We start from the raw sequence: 12,586 nt of genomic DNA, 5'->3' as shown, positions 1-12,586 counted from the left end.
ATTTTTAATCACTTGAAGAAATTCCATACTGTTTTCCACAGTAGCAGCACCAATTTACATTCCCACCAACAGTGCATAGGGGTTCCCTTTTCTCGACACCCTCACCAATACTTGTTGTTTCTGGTCTGTTAAAACTTTTTTGATAGTGGGCATTCTAACAGGTGTGATGTTATATGTCATTGTGATTTTGATTTGCATTTTCCTGATGATTACTGATGTTGAGCATCTTTTCACATATTTCTTAGCAATCCGTTTGTTTTTGGAAAACTATTCAGATTTTCTGTTTTTCAACGAAAAATTTTCTGCTATTGAGTTGTATGAGTTTTAAAATATTGTGGATATTAGCCCCTTATCAGATATGTAATATGCAAATATTATCAACCATTCAGTAGGTTGCGTTTTCATTTTGATGACTTCCTTTGCTTTGCAGAAGCTTTTTAGTTTGATGTAGTCTCACTTGTTTATTTTTTACTTTTTTGCCTTTACTTCTGGTGCCAAATTTAAAAAATCATTACAAAGACATGTCAAGGAACTGACCACCTGTATTTTCTATTAGACGTTTTATGGTTTGGGTCTTACATAAGGCTTTAATCCATGAGTTGATTCTTGTTTACAGTATAAGGGGTCCAGTTTTGCTCTGGCATGTGATTGTCCAGTTTTCCTATTACCATTTATTGAAGAGACTGTCTATTTCCCATTGTATATTGTTGGCTTCTTTGTTATAAACTAATTAGGCACATAAGCACGGGTTTCTTTCTGTCCTCTCTAATCTGTTCTATTGGTTTTTGTGTCTCTTCTATTGCCAATACCATACCGTTTGTTGTTGTTGTTGTTATTGTTGTTGTTGTTGTTGTTGTTGTTTGGGGGGTGGGGGGGAGTGCATGTGCACATTTCAGTGGGTGAGGGGGAAAGGGAGAGAATCTTTAGCAGGCTCTATGCCCAGCATGGAGCCCAGTGCAGGGCTGGATCTCACAACCCTGAGTTTAAGACCTGAGCCAAAATCAAGAGTTGGACACTTAACTGATTAAGCCACCCAAGCATCCCAATACCATACTGTTTTGATAACTATAGCTTTGTGATAGAATTTGAAATGAGGAAATATACCTCCAGGTTTGTTGTTCTTTCTCAAGATTGCTTTTGATATTCAGGGTATTTTATAGTTCTATTCAAAATATTCATTTTTTTATGAAAATAATCATCAGTACTTTGATAAGGATTACATTGATTCCGTAGCTTGCTTTGGGTGTTATGGGCATTTTAACAATGCTTTTTCTTCCAATCCATTAGCACAAAATATCTTTTCATTTATTTGTGTCTTTTATTTTATTAATGGCTTAGAGTTCTGAGTGCACAGATCTTGTAGTTCTCTGGCTAAATTTATTTTTAGGTATTTTACTATTTTTGATGGGATCAAAAATGGGTTTATTTTCTTAATTTCTCTTTCTGATAGTTCATTATTGTATAAAAATTAAACAGATTTTTGCATATTGATTTTGTATCCTGCAACTTTACTGAATTTGTTGATTAATTCAAAAAGTTTTTTGGTAGTCTTTAGGATTTTTTGTATATAACATTATGTCATCTGCAGATAGTGATAGTTTTACTTCCTTTCTGATTTGAATGGCTTTTTTTTCCCTTGCCTAATTTCTGTAGTTAGGACTTCCAATTCTATGCTAAATAAAAGTGGCAGGAGTTGCATCATTGTCATATTCCTGATTTCGGAAGAAAAGCTTTGAGCTTTTCAGCATTGAGTATGATGTTTGTGGTGGGCTTGTCATATATGGCCTTTGTTATGTTGAGGTGAATTCCCTCAGATTTTATCACAAATTGATGTTGAATTTTGTCAAATGCTTTTTTCTGTAACTATTTAAATCATGATTTTTATCCTTCATTTTGTTAATGTGGTATATCACATTGGTTTATGTGCAGATGTTAAACCTTCCTTGCATCCCTGGAATAAACCCCACTGGATCATGTTGTATGATCCTGCTAATGTATTGTTGAATTCAGTTTGCTAATATTTTATTGACATTTTTTGCTACTATGCTCATCAGAGAATTTAGATTGTAATTTTTTGTGGCATCCTTCTCTGATTATGGTATCAGGGTAATACTGGCCTTATAAAATGAATTTAGAAGTGTTTCCTCTTCTATTTTTTTGGAAGAGCTTGATAAGGATTGGTAATAATTCTTCTTTGAAGGATTGTAGAATTCACCAGGTAGTCAGTCTGGTCCTGGACTTTGTTTATTGGAAGGTTTGTGATTATTGAGTCAATCACCTTACTAGTAATTGGTCTGTTCCCATTTTCTATTTCTTTGTGAATCATCCTTAGTAATTTTTCTTGTTTTGTTTTTTTAAGACATTTATCCATTTCTTTTAGATTGCCAAATCTTTTCATGAGTAATTTTTCATAGTAGTCTCTTATGAGATCCTTTGTATTTGCGTGATATCTGTTGTAATGTCTCCTTTTTCATTTCTGATGTGTTTATTGACTCCTCTCTTTTTCTTTTCTTTTTTTTTTTTAATGTTGATTCATTTTTGAGAGCGACAGACAGAGTGTGAGGCGGGTAGGAGCAGAGAGAGAGAGGGAGACATAATCCAAAGCAAGAGTCCTCTTTTTTTCTTTTCTGTGATCCAGGAACACAACTCACCCCACCCACCTCCAAAGTCAGGCAATGAAAGAGCATCCCTTTGGTGGCAGTCATAAAAATTGGGGCACCAAACAGGTGTAAAAGTTCCCCTCTGGGAGATAGTATGCAAAGGGAGAGTGTGTAGATGGCACACATTGGCTAGAGCAAGGCTGAGGATTTGTAAAGGTGTGGGACCCATGGAAAGAAAAAAAAAAAGGTGCCCACAGATTGGAGAGAAACATAGTGGGGTGTAATGATGGTGCCCACTTTGGGGATGGGGGAATGCCTACACTTTTGAACAACTCACAAGTACAATGCATTGCGCTGTCTTTTTATGAACAAATGAGATTCTTTACCATAAAGTCTGGTCAGGATCAGCTGCTTCTGAGCAGTGTGGAGCAGGTTAAGTGTTGAGTGTGTGAGTCTGTTAAGACTCTTTTCTCAGATCACTGTAGATTGTGGGTCTTGTATATGCAAGCCCCGTTGTTTTTTCAAAGCCAGATGTTTTGGCTCATCTCTTAGCTGCAGGTCTTAAAAGTTGAAGTGCCCTATTTGAGGTTCAAACCCTTCACTCCTTAGGAAGAAGCTGTGGTTTTTGAGTTCCCTCTTGACTGTGTGTTATCAAGCCGGGGTAGATTTTATGGTGAGCATGTGTTTCAGTCTTTCCTACCCACTTTGATGTGGTTTTTCTCATTTGCCTGATGTGTAGTTGTTTCTTAGTTAGTTTTTAGGGTTTTATTCCAAAGGAAATTGTTCCATAGGTAGCTGTAGATTCAGTGTGTCATGGGAGGAGGTGAGTTCGGGATCTTTTTACATGGCCATCTTGACTAGAACCTCACTGTGCATTTTCATTTAAAATCTGAGTCAGTTTTTTCATATTTCTATAACTCATTTTCTTATTATCTCAAGTGGGAGTCTCAATAAAATTCTAAACAGGGGCTTAGAAAGAATTTAATTGGCTATTTTATATATATTGTCTTGCAAAAAGCCTGGTTTACTGTAGCTGCTTGATAAGTGGCAGTAAATATTAAGTCCTGGCTCTTTATCTGTAGCCCATCTCTACTTCCACTTCTCAACATGGTTACCCTCATAAAGGATATTCAGTGCCTAAATTCCAATTTGTGGTGGATAGACTGCAGAGTGACTCCCATCCATCAAACTCACTTTCTGGCATCCATGCTGTTGTGTGTTCCCTTCCCCCGAGCATGGGCAGGAAGAGTGTTTTGCTTTTGACCATTAGAATTTGTTAAAGGTGATAGAATGTGCATAGTTACATGTGTTTGATTACATTACATAGAGTTGTAACATTGATCTTTCTTTTAATGTTTATTTTTGAGAGAGAGAGAAAGAGAGAATGAGAATGAGCAGGGGAGGGGCAGAGCGAGGGGGACACAGAGAATCTAAAGCAGGCTCCAGGCTGAGCTGTCAGCACAGAGCCCAACATGGGGCTCGAACCCACAAACCACAAGATCATGACCTGAGGTGAAGTCAGATGCTTAACCAACTTAGCCACCCAGGTGCCCCAATAACATTAATCTTTCAAGGAGATTCTTTTCCCCTTGCTGGCTCTGAGGAAGAAGGAGGCCATTATGGGAAGACACACATGGCAAGTAACTGAGGTCCTTAGTCTGATAGTCTGCAGGCTAATGAATGTTGTCAACAACCATGTGAGCTTTGAAGTGGATCCTTCCCCAGTTGAGCCTCAGATGAGACCACAACCCTAGCTTATACTTTCATTGCAACTGTGTTATATCCTAAACCATGCCCAGGCACAAAACAGTTGACACAAGAGACTGTGAGATAATGTATATTATTTTAAGCTGCCAAATTATGTCAGTAATTTTGGACAGTAATTGGTAAGTAATACAGGTCTTTTTTTCTATTTTTTTTAACTTAAAAAAATTTTTAATGTTTATTTTTGAGAGAGAGTGTGAGTGGGGGAGGGGCAGAGAGAAAGGGAGACAGAATCCGGAGCAGCCTCCAGGCTCTAAGCAAGCTATCAGCACAGAGCCTGACATGGGGCTTGAACTCACAAACTGCGAGATCTTGACCTGAGCTGAAGTCAGACACTTAACCAACTGAGCCACCCAAGCGCCCCATAATACAAGTCTTTATGTGTGCAAGTAATTATAATATTTTGAAAGGAAAAGTGTTTTTTATAAGGTTTTGAATTCTGTAAATTCTTGACAAACAAGTGTTTATTGCTTTACTGATGGTGCTATTGAAAACATTTCTCAAAGGCAAACCAGATAGTTTTGTCATTGTGTGGAATAATAACTGATGCTGGATATATTGGTCTCGTGATTCCCAATAAAAATTAAGAGCTTTCAGGCATCTTGTTAGGCATTTTGCAATGGAATTTCTACATATAGCAGTTCTGGGGAAGTGTGTGTGGTAAAAAACATGTAACATAAAACTTACCATCTTAACCTTTTTTAAGTATATAGTTGAATAGTGTTAAGTATATTCACAATGTTGTGAAACAGAGCTCCAGAACTTTTCCATCTTGTAAAACTGAAACTCTGTACTCATTAAACATCTCTTCTTTTCCCTAGCCCCAAGTAACTAGCATTCTACCTTCTGTCTCTATAAATTTGACTACTTTAGCTACCCTATATAAGTGGAATCATACAGTATATATTTTTTTCTGTCTTATTTCACTTAGCATAATGTCCTCAATATTCATCCCTGTTGTAGTATGTGACCAGATTTCTTTCCTTTAGAAGTCTGAATACAGCTTTTTTTTTGTTTTTAATTATGAAATATTTCAAGCATAATGAAAAGCATTCAAAAATCTTAAAGAGTTTTTATAATAAGAAATGCTAATTAAAAATTACCAGAAGGTCTCTCTGACTCAGGAATATGTGAACTGGGGTAATAGAACACTTTGGGTAAGCACCTATTGGTAGACAAAATAAGTGATTTATTTTTCATATTTCTTGGTAGATAGTTCTATAAAGAGTATTTGGTAGTGATGACAAAAATGTAAAATACTTGAAATATAGATTATTATCTATATTTTATTAAAAATTCATACTTTTTCACATAGTAACCGATAAACTAGATACATCTTTATAATTACATAAAAATACAGTTAAACAGAACACAGAAGGAAGATAATATTTTTGCAATAAGCGTATTGGGACTAATAAAGTATTAGGCTTAATTGCTGCTGTTAAGTTACACAAATGCAAAATAAACATGAGAAAGAATAACTTTTTAAATACCATTCTTTTCATATTTTAAGAAACATGTTGAGTATAAAGTCAAAATAATCTGATAAACCAATGTTTTGTCATTTAATATTCCCAATTATAAATTTCCTTCCACTGGCTACAGTAATCTCACTGAGCAAATATAGAAGAGAATTCATCTGTAAACTCTTCTGTTTTTCACATTTTTCTCCTTCCTCCTCATCTCTTTCTCCCCTTACTATTCTTATTTCTCTTTAAATGGAGCCATTAAGAAATTTTTTCTAGAGGAAATAAGTCACTTCTTAGCATTATCATAGAAATGTACAGATTCAGTAAAAAAAAAAAAAGTTAAAAGATGATCTTTAAATATATTAGAAGACAAAGAACCCAAATATGAAATATTTTACTTTATAAGATTATTTAGTTTATTGGTTCAGTTTATTTTTATTTTGACTTTCTATTTTAGTGTCTATTCTAATAAAATATAGTGTGCAGATTTACACAAACCATCATGAAGCTGAAGAAAGAAAATTGTTGTCTTCAGTTGATTGTTACAGTGTTACTATAGGTAAGATTAGTGTTCATAGGTAAGATTAGGTGCAAAGTTCAATTCTCATAAATATTTCTTACCATTTCTAAATTGTCTGTATAGAAGTTTTAGAAATTATTTCAACATTGTCTTAAAACATTTAGTTCATGATTATACTAACCAACAAAGTACATTTTATAGAAATAAAATGTGTTACTTGGTAGACAGCTGGCTACATGGCCATTTATATGTTTTTATGTAGGAAATAATGCAAGAGATTTTCTAAGGTGGCCTCCTCTGCATTCTAAGATTTTACTTTTTAAAAAATGCATAAGTACTTTCCTTTGGAAATTATCTAGCCTACACATATTTTATAAAAATCACAGAATGTGGGAACATGGACAATCTGAGAACATCAGAAACATAATGTTCGATGTCATATAGTCTAAAATAGATAAGGCTTCTCCCAGATGTCCTGCAGATTGCTCAACAATCTAATTGTCTTCTTTTATTGACATTCAAACAACTGTTTGAATTATTTACTAATTAGTGTATTAATTACCCACTAGATGGATAACTCTGGAGCAGGTATTTGGCAAAACTATGGAACCCCTTAAAGAGGGAGACTTCATATGACAAACCCTTTGAGGTCTTTATAATCAAATACCGTGCACTAATAGGAAGGGTATAGTAATTATAACTTGATGTGAGGGCTCTAGAACACATTCCATTGTGTGTGTGTGTGTGTGTGTGTGTGTGTGTGTGTGTGTGTGAGTGTGTGAGTGTAATAGAAATAAGAGAAGTAACAGAAACTATGGGATTGCTGGAATGAGTTTTAAATGTTATTTGGGGAGAAAGATGGTTTCCAGTTGGGGAAAATGGTAAGTGTGTGGCTTGAACCAAGAGGATAACAGGCAGTTGCCTGAACATGGAGACATTGGGTATAGGATCTGAAAGCATATGATTGAAAGTTTAAATATGATGTTTGAAAACCATTATAGGCAGAGATAGGACTAAAGTTATATATTAGGAGAATGTTTTGCTGGTTAAGATAAACCGCCTGAGGAAGTGGCTTTGGAAAAGGAGGCTGGTACATTGGTGGGTTTTAAAAGTCGCTAAGACCTGGACTTGGGCTACAGCTATAAAACTAAATTGAAATTTTCAGACAACCCTCAAGGGGCTATGTTACTCCATTCAACTTAACATCCAAATGCTGTATTTAAAAATCCTTAGGGAAAAGATTTCCAAACATTTTGTCTGTTGTCATAGATACTTCAAGACTGAAAGAAGAAAAAAAATATAATTCAAAGGGAACACGAGATGGCAGCAGTTATATAAAGAGAACTGAGGAAAGAAAAACATTTGAAATTATTTTTAAAGTAAAAAATGTGTAGCACTTTATTCTTTATGTGGTGTATTCCTTTTCATTTCAGAGATTACTCAGTTATTGGTTTCATGCTTCACAGCACATCTGAGGTTCATTCTGACTGTAGTAAAAATCCTACTCCATTACATGTGATTATTTCCTAAAATAAAGCTGTTGCTGTTTTCTGCAGATTATGGTTCCTCTGTGTTATCTGAGACAGAAGAGTTCTGGATGGTGCAAAATTGTTTTAAATGTTCCAGCATTGCTTTTTCTTCCTCTTCTAGTCTTTCATTCTTTCTCATTTCCCACCTAAAAGAAAAATCACATTTTAGTATTTTTGTAACTTCCAAACTATAGTCAACACTCAGTTATTCAAGGCTTGAATACTCTATCACTGGTTTACTGAGGCATCTGTCTTCTACTGACTGCCTCTCCAGCACCAAAGTTCACTGTCACTGCTCTTGCAGATTGGGACAGAGAATGGGAGAGGAAAGTGGAGTCAAACCAGTTCTACTCCAAGGTAAAGTTTTAAAATATTAAGTGAGTTTTCTGAATATGTTAATTTAAAAAATGTATATGCTTTACTAGGATATGCATGCATATAAATAAAACCTAGAATTCGCAATTAATAAGTAAATATTTTCCATAGTATTTTTCCCCACTGATCAGCATATCAGTGGCTTTAAGCTGCAGAGAGATTCTCCAGGAAGACTTCAGCAGCAAGAATATTTAGCTCACTTGAATATACTGTATATTAAAGGCAGGTCAGTCTATTCCTAGAAATAATATAAGATTTGAAGTAATCAAGTTAAAATGACCCAAGAAAAGCAGCAAATTGTTAGGAAAATTCAATGGGGATTTGGCTAAAGAAGAGAGATTAAATACTCTAATTTTGGGTGATTGACAGATACAGAACAAAATGGTAGAATATGAAAATGTATATGAATATAACCTTTAAAGTAACTAGCACAATAACCCAAGTCCAGTTAATTCCTCCTTCTCCTTTCTCTTTCATGTATGCCACTTCCCCAGGACTGGCCAACATTAACCTAGCAATCCAACAATGAATCCTCTGCATATATTTTCTTTCTCTTTTCCTCACTCCTATTTCTACCAATCCCCAGGCCATCCACTATGACATGCTGTCATAAATGGATTTTAAATCCAATGTCTTGGGGCGCCTGGGTGGCTCAGTCAGTTGGGTGTCCAACTTCGGCTCAGATCATGGTCTCGCAGTCCATGAGTTCAAGCCCCGCGTCGGGCTCTGTGCTGATGGCTCAGAGCCTGGAGCCTGTTTCGGATTCTGTGTCTCCCTCTTTCTCTGACCTTACCCCATTCATGCTCTGTCTCTCTCTGTCTCAAAAATGAGTAAACGTTAAAAAAAAAAAAAAATTATAAATCCAATGTCTTAATCCTAAAACACCCTAAGAAGATATATATCCTAAAAGACTCTCTGCTATAAGGGAATAGAAATTCTAACAAGCAAGTACCTGTTCACTGAATGTCTTCCAGAAGCCCACTGTTTTATTATAGTCAGAACTCCTGGATAAGAGTTTGTCATACATGAAGAAAATATATTGAGTTTGGAATGGGATCATTCTGATTTTCTTCAATGAAAAGAAAGCAAGGACATTTCATTTTCCATAGAAACCTCCTACTGGGATCCTTGTTTTCTTTCATATGGGTTTTCTTGGAGTGTTGGGTTCAATATGCCCTGACCAGTCCTAGGAGGTGGTTTATTATAAAGCAAGAAAGAAGAGTGGAGAGAAAGATGGAATTATCTGAGGGATTAGACATGGGTTTAATTTGCATATCTTCATCATTGTCTGCCTGGGATTCTCCTCATATCCTAGCCCCAACCTTCGGTGGATCTAAAAACTTATTATTTATGGTTGTCTTAATTTCTCTATACATTCCCATATGGTCAGAGTTAGGTCATTGGTCATATAGGTTTTAATAACAACTTGAAGGACAAAGAGATTTTTCACTGCTACACTGTTCAGTCGTGTGACAAGGGGCAGTTCTCCTTAGGTCAGTAATTAGAATTTTACAGTTTAGCCTACAAGGTACTTTCTACTATTTTCATGGAGTTTTAAAGATAAAAACTGTCATTACTCATTTTATACAGGTGAACTTGGTTTTCATTAATTTTCATATTAAGTTGAACTCCTTCCAAGAAGGAATATATTAATAACAAAGTACTTAAATAGCACTATGTCTTAGGCATTGTTTTAAACATATGACATATCACTCTTTAAATCTGTACTAGAAAATGTTGTTGTTCCCATTGTACAGAGGGGTAAACTGAGATATACTGTTAATGTCACTTGTCCAGGTATCTTTGGATTGAAATCAAGGAGTCAGGCTCTAGAGTTTAGACTTACAAATGAGGCACTCAGCATAATTTTAAAACCATTTTACAGGTATCATTCATTAATGTTAAAAATAGTTTGAACATTTTATTTCCTGAAAAATGTTGACCAAATTGGACTAGATATTTAAAAAAAGAAAAAAAGAACTCTCTAAAATTAATGTAAATAATTTAAAGAAATCCAAACATGAAAAATTAGGTTTGCCTTTTTTATTCCATGGAAAAGGTGCTAATATTGTACTGAGTAAATGAATTATTTTATGACTGTCAACAGAACAAAATATGTAATATGTACATAAATATTTTGATCATTGTCTCTACTTGTGAAAATTGGAAGCACAATCTCTGCTTCATTTAAATATCTGTATAATTAATGTAATTTAAATGAATTGTATACATAATAGAATCCAAGATAAGGATTTTTGAAGCTTCATGAGAATTGTAGGCACCTAACAGTATAATTGAGCTGTTAGTAATTAATGATCGTAAGCAACATAATTTATCTATCACAGCCTTTTTATATTTGCCTGGTGCTTATTAAGAAGAAATCATTTCATGTGAGAATAAGAAATTTTGACAGAGATAGGAAAAAAAATAATATTCAAACTACATTTTCTCTAATAATTTCACCTTAATTGAATAAAGCATTAGAGATTTGAAATGTATGTTTATCTCAAGTACTATTTTATTTCAAATCTATAAGTTTCTTTTTTGAAGTATGATTGGCATTATATTAGTTTCAGGTGTACAATATATTGATTTCATATTTATGTACATTACAAAATCATCAGGCTGAGTCTAGTTACCACCTATTACAATATTGTTGACTATATTCCCTCTGCTGTACAATACATCCCCATAGCTTATTTATTTTATAACTGGAAGATTGCACCTCTTAATCTCTTTCAATTATTTCACCAGTTATTTTACCAGGTGGAAAGCCTGCACCCGCCTCCCCCCTGACAACCATCAGTTTATTCTCTATATTATGAGTCTGTTTCTGTTTTGTTCATTTGTTTTGCTTTTCATATTCCACAGATAAGTGAAACCATATGATATTTGTCTTTCTCTGACTTACTTCACTTAGCATAATACCTCTAGGTCTATCCATCTTGTCGCAAGTGGAAAGATTTTGTTTTTTTAATGGCTGAGTAATGTTCCATTGTATATATACATACCACATCTTTATCCATTTGATCTATCTCTGAACACTTAGGTTGCTTCCATATCTTGGCTGTTGTAAATAATACTGTAGTAAACATGGGGGTGCATAATTTTCAGGTTAGTGTTTTCATTTTTTTCCAGATAATACCCAGAAGTGGAATTGATGATAGATCATATAGTAGTTCTATTTTCAATTTTTTTTTAATGTTTACTTATTTTGAGGAAGAGAGACAGTGTTAGCAGGGAAAGGGCAGAGAGAGGGGGAGACACAGTATCTGAAACAGGCTCCAGGCTCTGAGCTGTCAGCACAGGGCCTGATGCAGGGCTCGAATTCACGAACTGTGAGATCATGACCTGTGCCGATGTCAGACACTTAACCAACTGAGCCACCCAGGCGCCCCTCTATTTTCAATATTTTAAGGAACTTCTCTACTACTTTTCATAGTGACCACACCACTTTACATTCCCACCAACATTGCAAAAGGATTCTCTTTTCAACACATCCTTGTCAACATTTGGTATTTCTGGTCTTTTTGATAGTAGCCATTTTGACAGGTGTGAGGTGACATCTCATTGTGGTTTTGACTTGGATTTCTCTGATGATAGTGATGTTGAGTATCTTTTCATATGTCTGTTGACCATCTGTATGTGTTTGGAAAAATATCTATTCAGGTCCTCTTCACATTTCTTAATCAAAGAGTTTTGTTTTTTTTATAGTGAGTTTTGAGGGTTTTTTTTTTTAATGTTTTGGATATTCCTTATTGGAGATACTATTTTCAAATATCTTCTCCCATTCAGCAGGTTGCATTCTTGCTCTGTTGGTTTTAGTTTGATGTAGTGCCATTTAAAAATTTTTGTTTTTGCTGTCCTTGTCTGAAGAGACTGATCCAAAAAAAAATATTGCTAAGACAGATGTCAGAGAGCTTGCTGCCTATGTTTTCTTCTAGTTTTATGGTTTCATGTCTTACACTTAAGTCTTTTATCCATTTTGGGTTTATTTTTATATATGGTGTTAGAAAGTGGTCCAGTTTCATTGATTTGCTTGTAGTTGTCCCATTTTCCCACCACCATTTGTTGAAGAGACTCTCCTTTCCCCACTGTATTCTTGTCTCCTTTGTCATAGACTAATTGACCATATAAGCATGGGTTAATTTCTGGTATGTCAATTCTTTTCCATTGATGTTTGTGTCTCTTTTTTTGCCAGTAGTATACTGTTTTGATTACTATAGCTTTGTAGTATAGTTTGAATTAAGGAGCATGGTACCTACAGATTCATTCTTCTTTCTCAACATTGCTTTGGCTACGTAGAGTCTTTTGTGGTTACATAAAAAT

At 34.9% G+C, this 12,586-nt stretch overlaps 1 protein-coding gene and 1 long non-coding RNA gene across 2 annotated transcripts in view; one reads left to right on the top strand and one right to left on the bottom strand.

Annotated features, from left to right (window-relative positions):
- LOC131483772 (uncharacterized) overlaps nt 1-12,586 on the top strand; it is a 48,022-nt gene that overhangs the window by 11,531 nt on the left and 23,905 nt on the right. Inside the window, exon 2 of the long non-coding RNA XR_009248047.1 lies at nt 8,187-8,239. This is a non-coding gene — a long non-coding RNA (uncharacterized LOC131483772). The remainder of the gene's footprint in view (nt 1-8,186; nt 8,240-12,586) is intronic.
- KIAA0825 (KIAA0825 ortholog) overlaps nt 5,633-12,586 on the bottom strand; it is a 387,603-nt gene continuing 380,649 nt past the window's right edge. The window contains exon 21 of the mRNA XM_058729962.1: nt 5,633-8,028. Coding sequence (XP_058585945.1) covers nt 7,911-8,028 — 118 coding nt within the window. The 3' untranslated portion in view covers nt 5,633-7,910. The remainder of the gene's footprint in view (nt 8,029-12,586) is intronic.

This window comes from Neofelis nebulosa, chromosome 1, assembly GCF_028018385.1.
Source record: "Neofelis nebulosa isolate mNeoNeb1 chromosome 1, mNeoNeb1.pri, whole genome shotgun sequence".
Taxonomy (NCBI): Eukaryota; Metazoa; Chordata; class Mammalia; order Carnivora; family Felidae; genus Neofelis; species Neofelis nebulosa.
This window is presented reverse-complemented; position numbering and strand designations above follow the sequence as displayed.